Source organism: Stylophora pistillata, chromosome 1, assembly GCF_964205215.1.
Source record: "Stylophora pistillata chromosome 1, jaStyPist1.2, whole genome shotgun sequence".
NCBI lineage: Eukaryota > Metazoa > Cnidaria > Anthozoa > Scleractinia > Pocilloporidae > Stylophora > Stylophora pistillata.
Genome location: NC_142519.1, coordinates 43,503,106 through 43,517,798, shown reverse-complemented (window position 1 = coordinate 43,517,798; position 14,693 = coordinate 43,503,106). Strand labels below are relative to the sequence as shown.

General features: G+C 39.0%; 1 protein-coding gene across 1 annotated transcript in view; it reads right to left on the bottom strand.

The window, feature by feature from the left end:
- The window catches only part of LOC111336464 (uncharacterized), a 42,117-nt gene that overhangs the window by 7,040 nt on the left and 20,384 nt on the right, over positions 1–14,693 (bottom strand). Inside the window, exons 5-16 of the mRNA XM_088758219.1 lie at positions 14,285–14,356; positions 13,195–13,266; positions 11,922–11,993; positions 11,394–11,465; positions 10,657–10,722; positions 9,336–9,407; positions 8,532–8,603; positions 7,561–7,635; positions 6,764–6,835; positions 5,548–6,568; positions 4,657–4,738; positions 801–839 (exon numbers count right to left, since the gene is read on the bottom strand). Of these exons, the coding sequence (XP_088614345.1) occupies positions 801–839; positions 4,657–4,738; positions 5,548–6,568; positions 6,764–6,835; positions 7,561–7,635; positions 8,532–8,603; positions 9,336–9,407; positions 10,657–10,722; positions 11,394–11,465; positions 11,922–11,993; positions 13,195–13,266; positions 14,285–14,356 (1,787 nt within the window). The remainder of the gene's footprint in view (positions 1–800; positions 840–4,656; positions 4,739–5,547; positions 6,569–6,763; positions 6,836–7,560; positions 7,636–8,531; positions 8,604–9,335; positions 9,408–10,656; positions 10,723–11,393; positions 11,466–11,921; positions 11,994–13,194; positions 13,267–14,284; positions 14,357–14,693) is intronic.

Genomic DNA, 14,693 nt, shown 5'->3' with positions numbered 1-14,693 from the left:
GGTGCATTTTATCCAACTTTGAATTTAATGATATCGCGCTGAATCATTTCCCCAAAACTTCCTTCCTTGAAAAGAATTCCACTTCGCCTTCCAAAGGCCAGATTTTCAGTCGACTATTTTGTTTAGTACTTAGATAACGTGTCACTTCTGACCCAATTTTAATCAAGTAAGTTGAAGGTGAGATAAATTCAATTAGATTGTGTACACAAACTGAATCAACAATTGCTCAAATTGCTGTCAACACATCTTTTGATGTGGTTCTTTAAGATTTGGTACTCTTCAATGGTCCAGCGCTTTGAATTCGTGGCGCGACGCTCCGACATTCGTCTAAAAATTTTTGAGCTTCTAAAACGGTATTTTGGTGGAATTCTCTTAATATCGATTTTCTCGAAAATGGATCGATATTTAGCCAAACGAAGTATGCAGTGGTTTGTTTCACGGTAAGGCCTACCTAACTTGAGAATATGAGCTGAATCAGTTTTTTAGCTGTTGCCGCGATAATTCGAAAATGTTCGATTTTTGGCCACATTTGCTCTTAAACATCAGCGGGTTACCAGCGGGTTACCGGGTTACCCTTGTGTTCAAATGAGGCCGACGGCTGTTTACAGGATTTAATTTCTTGTCATTTTATGTGGTTTTTCTCTTCTTCACCCATCTGGGTCTTCGACTTCAAGGGGTAGTTCGTTAACAAGGCACGATTTTTTCACTCTCTCGCCGAAACCAAAGGGCGGAGCCTCTATTTACGTTTCGATGGAGCGACTTTTCCCCCATGTGACTTGAGATGAGTAAATATTTCGTACCTTTTTCGATGACTCGCATTTCCATGCCCTCATCTTGGCCTTTGGAAAACAGATATGACATGAATCAAACATGTTCAAATGACATTTACCCTCATGACTGTAAAGTCAGTGAAGAGATCAGTGTGTCATAAAAGAAGCAAGAATAAGCGTCACTAAAGACAATCATGCAGAAGTGCAATCGCCAGAAAGTTATCGCGTGGCAATGACACTTAATCAGATTTCAAGAACTAATGAAAATTTGGTGAAACAACATAGCACGACAAGTACTAAAATAAATTAAAGCTAACATCACAGAGGACCACTCTTAAAGATGCAAATCCTGGCAGAACTCTGATAACACTTCGAATTCCCTTTTAGGGTTGTCGAAACACCAGTCGTTGAAAGACCTTGTAACCGACAGTAGTTCTTTCCAGTACTACCCTTAACCGAGGAAAATCAAACTAATTAAAATTAATTGGTTATATCAACTAAGTTGAAATAGTAAATTGGCCACCGTAACGAATACAAAAGCTGACGTTTGGAGCGTTAGCCCTTCCTCGGAGCGAGTGGAGGAATTGTGGATTGTATGTGGTTTTATATGCAGTAAACGGAGCTACGCCATTGGTGGGAACATGGCAACGAGAAAAACACGAATAAATTAAAGGAATAAAAAGCGTTCGTTGATACCTGTGAGATTAAGAGTGCCAATTTGAAAGATTAATTTCTGTTCAAGAGTTTTGCGGCGTTCCCTGTTGCCTGAATGTAAACAAAGACCGCAGATAGCCATACGTTGTTTAGAATGATTAGGTAAATTGAAGTGTCTAGCGACAGGTTTAGATGCTTCCTTGTCATTCCTTTCCACGTCGCGAAGGTGTTCTCGGAATCGGTCACCTAGTCGTCCTCCTGTTTCGCCGATGTATAACTTTTTGCAATAAGTGCAAGTTAATAGATAACGTTGGCGGAGGTGCACTTGAAGTGATCGGTGATCTTAATGGATCGCTTGGGTCCCGATATTTTCTCAGCGTTGTGAATGAAGGAACAAGCTTTGCATCGTGCGCGACCACATTTAAAAGTGCCGGGTTGGTCATTAGTTTGGAATGAACTTCTGACTAAAGCATTGCCTATGTTTTTGTCGCGTTTGAATGAAATAAGTGGAGGTTGCGAAAAGATAGTGCCAGTCTCTGGATCATTTTGAAGTAATTTAAAGTTTTTAAGAATAATCGATTTAACTGAGTGCTTGTGAGGATGAAACGTGAGAGTCAATGGAATGCGGTCGGAATTTTCCTTCTGTGACGTTTGTAGTGCTGACTGTCGATCAATAAGTTGGGCGCGGTGGTGACCCGCCTGAATGACAGAAACAGGGTAGCCATGTTTTTCGAAAAACTGGCACATTGACTCTGATTTGTGGGAAAAATCAGAGTGATCACTACATAAACGACGAAGTCTTAGAAACTGAGAAAAGAAATGGAATTCTAAACATGAGATGGATGCGAAGATGAATACAACAAGTAATTATGTGAGTCTGTAGGTTTGTAATACACACTAGTGGATGAACCGTTGCAAATTTCATCTTGTCGGCCACGGAATCGGGTTCGTAAAAAATGTAAAGGATTTGTATGGAGATCAAAAATAAACGGTGAATGTCTCTCAGAAAATTAAAGAAAGCAAAAATGTGCAAGTCGGGGCTGATAGGCTGATATATAATGAGGTATATTATAAAAAAATCATTGCAAAGTAACCGAGTTTCATGTATATTTGCGAAAGGTTTTTTCGACCTGGAGCTCTATTAAATTCTTAAAAGACTTGTGTGACATATGATCGAAATCGGGAAGGGTCAAAGTTTTGAAATAAGAATACCGACAAAGTAAGCGTGAAGAGAGAAATGTGCAAACAGACATAATGAAAACATGCTTTAAACTAACTGACTTAGACATTTGTAGGCTGTGTAGCGTACCATTCATGTATATTTGGTCTGGTTGAAAACTCCGCACAAACGCAATCCAGCACAATCCATTGGAATCTTGCGCTAAAATCGGCAAAATACACCGAGTTCAAGAAGCGATATCTTGGCCAAGTGTGCCTCAGATTTCGCTCAAAATGCATCATTCGAAAGCTCGTTTCTTCCAATTTTAAAAGATCTGACGATTATTTCGGTCAGCACATTTCAAAGGAGCCTGCTTTCTGTTTTTCTCCGCTGCTTTGGGCATCACAGTCGCCTAAAAAAAATGAGCCTAAACCCTAGCCTTGCGGCCAATGGACACTACCATTTTTGCGGTATATTTAATTTTCCCGGAAGAATATTATTCCTTTGCGAAATTCTGATTGCCGAGGCTAAGAAAGTATTACTCATCATCATATTGAAAAGGAAAAACCTCAATAGCGTTTACTTGCCATCTTTGTTTTCCGTATTACTGCTGGTATTCTGCGGGCTCCAGTTGTCCGCGATTTCTGTAGATGGCTATATCCTTTTTAGATATAAAAGTTTCACTTGAACGCAACGGTTTATCCACTAGTGTGTAATACAAACCTACAGACTCACATAGCTACTTGTTGTATTCATCTTCGCATCCATCTCATGTTTAGAATTCCATTCCCTTTTCTCAGTTTCTAAGACTTTGTCGTTTAGGTAGTGATGACTCTGATTTTTCCCTCGAATCAGAGTCAATGTGCCAGTTTTTCGAAAAACGTGGCTACCCTGTTTCTGTCGTTGAAGCAGGTCACCACCACACCCAACTTATTGATCGACAGTCAGCACTACAAACGTCACAGAAGGAAAATTCCGACCGCATTCCATTGACTCTCACGTTTCACCCTCACAAGCACTCAGTTAAATTGACTATTCTTAAAAACTTTAAATTACTTCAGAACGACCCAGAGACTGGCACTATCTTTTCGCAACCTCCACTTATTTCATTCAAACGCGACAAAAACATAGGCAATATTTTGGTCAGAAGTTCATTCCAAACTAATGACCAACCCGGCACTTTTAAATGTGGTCGCGCACGATGCAAAGCTTGTTACTTCATTCACATCGCTTAGAAAATATCTCGACCCAAGCGATCCATTAAGATCACCGATCACTTCAAGTGCACCTCCGCCAACGTTATCTATTAACTTGCACTTATTACAAAAAGTTATACATCGGCGAAACAGGAGGACGACTAGGTGACCGATTCCGAGAACACTTTCGCGATGTGGAAAGGAATGACAAGGAAGCATCTAAACCAGTCGCTAGACACTTCAATTTACCTAATCATTCTAAACAACGTATGGCTATCTGCGGTCTTTGTTTACATTCAGGCAACAGGGAACGCCGCAAAACTCTTGAACAGAAATTAATCTTTCAAATTGGCACTCTTAATCTCACAGGTATCAACGAACGCCTTTTATTCCTTTAAATTATTCGTGTTTTTCTCGTTGCCATGTTCCCACCAATGGCGTAGCTCCGTTTTCTGCATATAAAACCACCTACCACCCACAATTCCTCTATTCGCATCGAGGAAGAGCTAACGCTCTAAACGTCAGCTTTTTTATTCGTTACGGTGGCCCATTCACTATTTTAACTTAGTTGATATAACCAACTACCTTGTTACCCTCACCGACGCAGCACCACAGTTTCTTTAGAAAATTTCAGCCTTTAATTAAAATTAACTTGTAAATGTCGTCTCTGGGCATTACATAAAGTGAGAAATGAGTTTCTCTCACTATGGTTGTTCAGAGGACAGAGGCTGTAGAAAAAATTCCTTGACCTAAGGTCAACGTTAAGCATATTTTGACGTAGACTCCAGTAGAACAGGTTTGTTTGGAGAAACCGCGTTTTTAATGCACAATAGAATGATAGTCCTTATTTCCTAAAGATGGTTTCCGATAAACTTACCTTCGTTGTTTTGATTTCGTCCAAACTTTTCTATCAAATAGCCCAAGAATTGTTGGAGTTTAGGACTCAGAACACGTCGTACCTAGAAGTAAGCCAACAAGAACAAAAGATAGACAGCCAAAGATTGTATGTGGCCATTAGTGAAGCACAATTTTCATGGCTCGAAAGACTCATGGTTTCCAATCCTCTGGTCTCCAACATTTAATGCCTGTGGTTCTTTTAATTCGCCGGTGGATTATAAAAAACTTTCCTATTTTATTGCAATTCCATTTTTTGAGGTTTTCTTTTATCATGCAAAGAAGTATTCGGTCATTGCGCGTCCAAACATATTCTGCAACTCCGCCGATTCCTCGATCCACCCTCCCACCCTTTCTCAGTTTCTCCGTTCCATCATTCTTTTGAATAACTCAAGGTATCGTATTTCGCTGCTTGGTCGCTTCACAAATTTAGCAGCACCTTTCGGCCTAAGTCGCTGATTCGGACATTAAAATCGGCTTCCTTTTCAAAGGAAAAAATTCCTCATAGCTTCCATTATTTACAGATCATATCTATTAAGATATTCCAGTAGGAAAGGTTTTGATTTAAATTACGCGTGGGTGGATTATTGCGTCATTATTTTGGGTTGTTAATCGTTTAAAGTTAATACGTTTATGCGGCGTTCTTTTTTTGCGAGGGTTTTTTTCGTACGGAAAGCTTTTTCTTCCGGAAGATCAAAGACAATCCGAAAATATTCAAATATCGAGTACCGCTAAATTTTCTTCGCGGTTGAACTGGTTCACTTTACATTCTTCACGGCATGGAATAAATATTTATGAAAGTATCATTTTAATGTCAGCTTATCTATCAGCAGAAAGAAGTTGAAGCAAAGATATGAAGGCTGCGAGTTATTACCTGTTTTGTCGATAAAGTGTAGAGAATGGGATTGATGGCAGAGTTAACCGGCAGAATAAAGACTGCGATCCAAACTGCCAGGTCACCAGGTGTACGGAAGGATTTTTCTAAGAGAGACCTCATTCCAATCACCACGATAGGCAGCCAGCAGACACAGTCGGTGAGAACGATGAAGAACACTCTTTTGGCGAGTGAGGCCTCCCTCTTCAGGTCGGCTGCCCTTTTCTTGGCTTTCAATCTCCTCTCTCTTTCAGTCCCTTGCTTAGCCATGCGCCTGTTTGATGTGCAGGACGTATAGATAATCATCGAATAGGCCACCATGACAGAGAACACAAGGGCAAAGTTTAGACCAACAAACATGGCGACAGAGTATTCCCAGCCTGAAGGCTTATCAGCGGAAAGCTGCAATGGCAGACATACGACTGATCTGCCATAAAAGTGGTGACCTTTTTGGCGACTACCAAAGTAGTCGATGCCCACCGTGGGAATAAATGCAATTATCCCGCCGACAATCCAGATAAGGTGGCATAAAAGGTGCGTAGCCTTGATTGTAAGGGACTTTCCACGATAGGGGAACAGAATGTTCTTAACCCGGTCAGCGGAGATCAAACAAATAGTCATCACAGACACCTCACTTGACAAAACAGCAATGGCACCCGTTATCTGACATGACAAACTGGAACGCCAGTTATAGTCATGCAAGAAATACTGCCCTGCCCAAATGGCATCCATCACACCTATTATGATAAGGTAGACACCCATCAGTCCATCAGACCCGGCCAAATGTATCAACATGATAGACTGTATCTTGTTTTTCTCCTTCGTCTCTTTAAATACCAGCCGCCACACGATCACAAACACAGCACCGACCAACGACAGAATTCCGACCACCCAGAGACATATCCTAGGTGCTCGATTTCTGAACATAGTTTCACAGCTTGCGAAGCTGTCGAAATAAACAAAGTCGCAATCCGCGTCCTCCTTCGTCAAATGGCAACACATCAGGTTGGTGTCTACAGTCCTATGGTTCACAGTAAAAAAGAGTTGAAATGGATCACGAAAGAGGAAAAAAGGAAAGCTTTGATTCGCTACAGTATCTGAATTTAAGGCAATGAAAGAGTGATAGTAATACTCTACATGCTGCCTTATTGCATTCAAATAAATAAAATTTGTCAATTATACATCTCCAGACATTGAGAATGTTTCATTGACTTACGCTGTTATCAAATTTTTCATGTTCGAGAAGAAACCGGCAGGTAGTTCTCGCATTTCGTTGTAATGGAAGTAACTGCAAATCAAAGGAAAGCGATTCAATTTAACACCACTCGCTAATTTAAAAGGATGCTGCTATCTTAAGCTTGAGTATTTTCAAGCTTTTAAGCTCTCTTTCCTTTGCTCCACCCAATTCTCACATATCCCCCTAAACATTCAACTCTTAACACTTTATGAGACTCCCTGGGATTCAGAGGGGTAGGAAGAAACGGAAAGATATATCATTATCTGTGAACAAATTTTTCTCAATTTCGTTGATACCTATACAGTTAGGACCCTACGTAATGGGAAAAATGGGCATTTCAGAAGACAAGGGAGCAAGTAACCAAAACATCCTTTCCAACATAGTCACACTTATCGAATCGTGCATACATGCACAGTATTACAATTGTACTCCACTTGAGAGGAGAGGTTTGATTGAGAAAAAGCCCTCATTTAATTTTTCCCAAAAGTTCTTTGGTGGCCAGATCTGATTGCTTTTAGGAGTATAAAATTCGCGCGTGAATATACAAAGCCCATCCTAAGTTTTACACTCGTAGATGCATCTATGTGTAATTCGAATAACGCAACTGTCAAATTGCATGAATCGACTAATTAAACTACTTGTCCGTGAAGATGTGGGGAGGGATGCTAATTCGGGATTCATGATTATAGGCACAATCTCCGTTGAATTTGGAATTAACTCTCGGTGAATTTCAATGACACGTACGCCTTGAATAGTAACAGTTTGTTCATACTCACAGGAATCGAACACTTGGCGCAATATCTTTGAAATGCTCGTTGCTTACTGTGCGGATTTTGTTGAAATAAAAGCTCCTGCAGATGACGATAGAATGAAAGAGTGACTCGTTAATGACAAACATGAAAACATATATTTAGATAAAAAAATAGAACAGAATGAGTGACTGCGAGTGAGCACGAGTAACTCCGAATGACCAAGAGTGACCCCGAATGACCACTAGTAACCCCGAGTGATCATGATTGACCACGAATAACCAAGTGGCTAAGAGTGGGCACGAGTAACCCCGAGTGACCAAGAGCGACTAAGGTCGAGTGACCAATAATTGCCACGAGTGACCCCGTGTGATCCAGCTCAGAGCAACTAGATAGTAAGCAATAATTAGAGGAAGGGAGGGGTGGTGTCATCTTCCTGCTTCCCGCCACACGAACCTTTCAACCGGTTTCCATCCCTCGTAACCCTTCTCTGTGAACTTTTCGTCTTTACCTTTTTTTTTTTGTTTTGTTTTTATCTTTTGCTTTATATTTTAACGCGTTTTTGGTATTTACTGTTCGCGTTCTTTCCATTAATTTCCCTAACTTCCTTCCTTCTGTCTTAGGATTCTGGGCGAAAACAAGCTCATTACGTAACATTTTTGAAAGCGGAGTGGCTCTGGGACCTTCCCTCTAAATAAAGGAAGTGATACATTTTTTGTATATGTCAGTCTCCGGAAATGGTTTATCTACGGTGAAATCATAAGCTTTTGGATGAAGTCATGACGTCAGCCAAATTTATGACTTCTTCCCTTTGATCACGCGTAGTCACTCGTAATTGTTAGTAGTCACTCGTGGCCATTCGCTGTCAATCGTGGTCACTCGTGTGTACTTTTTGACACAACCTACTCAAGTAACGGATATACAAAACATGCCGACGGCTGCGCTCTAACAAGACCTCAGTGCTTCACTAGCGTGAAAATGAAAAATCAGAGACTTACATAGACTGCATGTTTGTCAAGCCTTTAAAAACTCCACGCGGTAGGTACTGAATATCGTTTTCATAAACAGCCCTTGAACGACAAAGAAGACAGATCAATATCACTGAAAGTACAGAAAACTGTAGAAGCAAACTTCTATTGCAAAAAAAAAAAGAACTTCCAATGGCCTTATCGACTCTTTCGTGTCTATTACAATGATATCTGTTTGAACTATGTAACACTGAAAAGAAGATTAATAATAGAAAAAAGCTTCATGGCAAAGGAATACTTTAAAAATTAGGTGAAGGTGATTAGCGGTTGCTTTGCTTAATCCGGGTATGAGTACGCGCTGAGTTATGTACGGTAAAGAATTGATACATCCTTTTAGTAATTTCTTCTTCTTTTTCTCTGTCATGTGAAATCTTGCCAGTGAGATCCGAGTTGGCAGTTGCTATCCTGGATAATATAGCAACTTCAAACTCTAGCTACACCATATGTGCCTCTGGTAACCTCCAAGGTGTCTGAATCTAATCCAGTCAAAGCACACTAGTTTGAATAATTCAATGAAACCTCGAGCAAAAGCTGGTGAGGGAATAAGTATGTTCACCCTTTGCATCACGCCACAGATACAGTGTAAATTATAATTTAGAGAGTTACTTATTCTCCCAACAGAAAATTTAAAAGAACCAAATAATGAGACAGCCGCCAATGAACATTGATTACGGATGATCAGATGTCTCCTGAAAGGTCACGAATTATTACAAGTGCGGTTAGGTATAATTTCCGTCCGCCACCTCGTTCAGATAAATTACAAGGTTTACTTACAGGTCTTTCAATTTGGACAGGCCTTGGAACTGATGCGGTGACAGGGTTACGAGGCTGTTGTTCTCCATGTATCTATGCGATAAATTAAATGCACGAGACGCTCTGTATCACTGTTTAACAGTAAAGACTAATTTTTAAATGATTGCTTGGGCTTATAAACGTTTCTCACGAGATCCGGCAAAGGTCATTTATATCGAATATTCACTTCATGCAAACACTCTTCTTTAATTAATTCGTGCTTTCTTTCTTAGCAAACTGTTGTACTGCTCATCAAAGTTGTCCAAAACTTCATTGAAAAGCATCGCTAAAACTCTTTAACAGGGATGAGGAAGTTTTGATCATATCACGCTTGCACTGATTGTGCAGATCGCTGGTGAATAATGGCTTAACGAAGATATATACCCGGAGTATACATCCTCGTTAAGGCGATATAAACTAGCTGATCAAATTTGTACCTTGTTACTTTTGCGATCAAGCAAAAGCTTGTATTTAAGTTTTTTTATCGAAATACGGAAGTCGAAGCGTTTGAACACCCCTTGTTGCATGAGAAAAAAACTGAGAGTTGTAGACTCAGTGTGTCCTGATTAGCATTTCACCTTAATTTTAGATTCCCTAAAATCTAGTAGACGTTTTACTGGAGTGATTTTTGAATAGTCATCAACTCAGATGTTTTGAGACAATAACTAACCCACTTGATTAAACGCCTTGTTCTTTCTTTGTTATGATTTTGAACATCATCATCGTTATCACAATTGTCGTATATCGCTTTTAGCCCCATGAGGAGGGTGTGGTATTATATTTTAGTATATAAACACCAATGAAATACCTGGTGAGCTTTCGCGCAAAGTAAAAATAACATGTTATCTTCACACGTAAAGATATCGCCGTTACCAAGGTTATAATAAATTGCATCTTCTGCATCGAAAGCGAAATGGTTTTTTTCTATTGGTATTCATATAATAAATAGAATATTACATGGTCGCTTGGAGATACGAAATTTATCTTCTCGTGTAAAAAGCATTTTTCAAAACTCGAAGAGAGATTTCATATCTTCGCGTGGCCATCTTATTTCTTCCGTATTTGCGTTACCTTTAAGATATGATCATTGATAATTCTTATTTCCTGCGTCTATTTTAAAAGTGACTGTATATTGTTTCCATTAAAATCCTTAAACAAGCCGTTAATTAGGTCATCAGAACATCAGAGAAATAGTCGGTAGGTACACTGATCCTTTGCTTCTGGTTAAAGCCTCCTTTTAATTAATGCTCATTAAACAAGATACGTGCTGAACCAGTCTCTGTTACAAACACGAATCACTTACAATGTCTCTATCTCAGAGAGATTTTTTAACCTTGGTAAACGGCGAAGTTTGTTACTGGAGAGAAAGCTTAAAAAAAACAAGTGAAAAAAAATTTGAAAGATGAGTCAACTGCATTAGTATTTGAGACTCTCAGGGAGTTTTTTTCTTTTTTTTATAGAAGGGACTTCGTGAATTGACAATAAAACTTAATAACTATTTATTTGCAAGGTAAAACATCTCAGCTGAGTACCTAATCCTTTTTTGTAAAAAAAAAGGTGCCATTTGTACTTCGGCTGCTTAAATGGTCGTTTACATATCATGACCTGAATTCACTTCTCATTTGCTCATATCGCAAATCAATGATGTGGGAGTTAAACTGTAATATTTTAAAACTTCCCTGGTCGCTTGGCGAAAATAATGAAGTCCCAGGTAAAGTGGAGAAAAGCACGGAGAGAGGCAGTTAATTTTACTCTTTTAATCTATATTTTCTTTTAAATGGTGTTGTTGACCAAATCCATTAAAGTAACATTATATACTAGGGTGGAGAGATGATCCAACTTCTCTCCACCCTGTTATCAACTGAAGCTAGTGAAGCGTATGGACCAGTTTACGTTGATAGGTTTATTGTAATAGTCGATCAAATTTCATTGTGCAGAGCATTCCATCTGGAATGGCCACAATGCAAAGGTTCTACTGAAACCTCTACAAAAATAATTTACCTTTTCACTTGCTATAAAGGTGTACAAAACGCCACTTACAGCCTTTTCATCTGAACAAGGTTGCCAAAAACTTCTTCGGGAAGATGCTGAATTCTGTTGTTTGACAAATCCCTTAGAGTATTTATTGAGACAGAAAGAAAGCTCTCATTTAAGAACATAGATTGTACTTTGATTCAACATAACGTTTCCGTTATGTACTGGACAGGAGCCAAATCGGCTAGCTAATAATACAATATACTTGTAATTTTTTAACTAAATCAAGAAATGAAAAGCTTTTTGTGTGTCGATCTCTGAAAATGTCAAATATGACCGAGAATCTCCAAAAGGCAGCAACTGGACGCAACGGACATATTTACTCCATGCTTAAAGCTGAAGACCTTTCATGTATGTTGACATCTCTCATATAACTGACACTCTACTCAGTAGATTCCAAACGAAGCTAAACTCGAGGAGGGTAGAAATAAGCGATGTTTTCAATTAATCTGGACCACTATTTATGAATGTTATTATCTGACCTGTGAAGGTTTTGTTTTGTTTTGTTTTTGTACGAACTAAAGTCCTACTTACAGGACAGTCAGGTTGGTACTAGTGCTAAGTATCCCTCGAGGCAAACTCTGCAACTGATTGTAGGACAAGTCCCTAAAATACAGGCGTTTGGAGAATTCCAGTTAGGAAAAAAATTAATTAACAAACGAAGATTAAGTTAACAAACTACGTTTAATTTGCAATTGTTGCCATCAAGCTATTTCCCCATTACGTGCAGAGACTTAGGGCATCGGGAAAGTTATCTTGGCGCGAACGTCAGGTCTTGCACTTCTATTTTGGACGACTGTTTTTCCGCCTAAATTCTTATGTAATGGAATTTAGGCAGCTACAGTTCATTAATCAGCTACAGTAATCGTTGTATAAATGACAAACATGACGCTCATACAATAGAAAGAAACACATTGGGAGATATTGGGTTGAAACTATAAAAAGGTCTATACATCAGTTTCAAAATCTTTCTGCCGCCTCGGTATTTTTAACTTGAAGCATCCGTCTCTGAAAAAAACTGTAAGTTTAACGGTCGAATTTTTCTTGGTTTTCGTTACGTTTATCAAAATCATATGACAGGTGGAAGATTTGCGAGTTGCATAGTATTTCTCTGAGTGCTGTATTGGCAAGAAAAGATGCAAGCATTAGTAAAATGTTTGCTTGTCGAATAGGTGAGAAGGTGAATTCAGTTGGCTATAACTCGAAGTTATTTTTTGTTATTGGACTAGCTTTGAACAATTGTTCAAGAAAGTGAGCACAAGCCCGCTGGTGAAGTCTTCTGGACATACCCAATCTCACGTGACCCAGAACAAAAAAGAACTGCTCTTCTCATAAAATATACGATTTTATATCTCTTTTTAACATGCAAGATTACAAGCAAGCATTCTGCGCTAGACAGGTTTTTTTTTAGAGTGATTTCTCTGTTTGGTTTTTGTAGAATTCGTCAAACGCATATCTCAGTTTCAAGAAAGATGTATTTTCCTTTGATTTAGTGCAGGGAAAACAAAGTGCAACTTTTCTTTTTCGAGAGCGGTATGTTTTTTGTCTGCAACGAAAGTAGAACTTCATTGTGCAATTCTACAGTTTTGGAAGGTACTGGTCAAGAGCTACTCTCATACAACTGATTAAACTCCATGACTGACTGGTTAACTACTAGCTCCGATCAATAAATCAAGAACGAGAGGTTTTTGAAACCATATTTTGAACGACTTGAGAGCGATAAATTACATACAATTTCAATGCAAAGAAAAGGAATATTAACTTTGACAAAGAATTTTTTAAAACAAATCACAAAATTTATACTTACACTTCTTCCAAGGCGGACATTCCTTGAAGAATGTTTCGCGGCAGCTTTTCCAGCCGATTACCACTCAACCGTCTACATAAGGAAAACGATAAAAAAAACCTAATTGGACGGAAGACGCTTCAAACGTAACGCAGAAGTTTCTAATTATCTTATTGTGCTTAGAATCTCCACATCACAAACGCTATCCTCATTTTCGGCGTGATTTTCTGGTTTAAATCTGTATTAGAGCGAAACATTTTCATCGCATCATTCCCTTTTAATTGCGGGATATCGTTGCAATTTTCTTGCCTTTGAATACGATCATGGTTTATTATGTGTTAAAGAATAAATGTGCAAAACATTCTCTCGAAAGGAGCCTTGAACCCTTTGTTTATGTTCCGCGGGCCACTGTCAACCTCGCTGTGGTGTTTACAGTTTATTTTCCAACAGCGCGCCAGGTTTTTCAAAAGTTACTCTTCTTACTTTTTAACTCTAATCATCGAATATACTTGAACTTGTTTTCGTCAAACAACAGCGTTTTCAAAACCCTCTCGGTCCATATGAGGTAATCTTGTGCATTCTCTGAAAGTAACGTGCCACAGGACACTACTCTCACTGATAATTTAAATTTTTGTCGTCTTGACGGACTCTTGATCAGAACCCTTGGTGCTTGAGCCCGCAAGATACAGTGGTATTTTGTCTTTCAAATGATCGAACTATGTACCTTGTTCGAGGTTTCCATGTTGAACTGTTTTTGATTTCTGTAGTACTGGTCATGCCTAGATATTTATAAATATGTTGCACAACCAATGTAATAAGCACCTTTGCACAAGCACCCAGAAATGCGTAGGCAGAAACACGAAGCTGGCACCCGCTAGGTAGTATGTGCGAGTGCTGATATGCCGGCATATCAGCACTCGCACATACGACCTAGCTACATCTCTAAACGTTACGCTTTCGAATGATTACACTTTGGATAGAAAACTAAGCGTTTTGAAATGAAATCATTTTCACGCTGCTGACATATGTTCTTCCGTCAGAAAAAAATGAGAGCGAACTAAATTACTTCCCAAATGCTTGTTTGAAAAGGTGCCTAATAATTGCTACTTACAAATGTTTTATCCGATCTTGCCCAGTAAAGAGAGCTTCAGGTAGGTTTCTTAACTTATTATTTCCCAGCCACCTATAAAACACATTTAAAGTTCCTATGAGGCCTATTTTTAGCATCAAATCATAAAACTAGAATCATGGAGAAGGTGTCTGTTAAGATTTGTGGGTGATTCTGATGCGTCTTTGTTATTTTACAAGAAGAAAAAAGTCCGAAATTGGGGCGAATTTGGGCTTCTGGTATCTCTTTGGCAGTGCGAAGAGAGTTGGTACCTAAATATTCGTGACGTCCCGAAAGTAAGTCCAAGTTTATCAAAGAAGCAAAGTGAGCGAGGAATCTATTGCTTATGACTTTTTAAGAAAAAAAAAGAAAAAAAAAACAAATGCCGCGTTAATGTATAGATTGGGGTTTG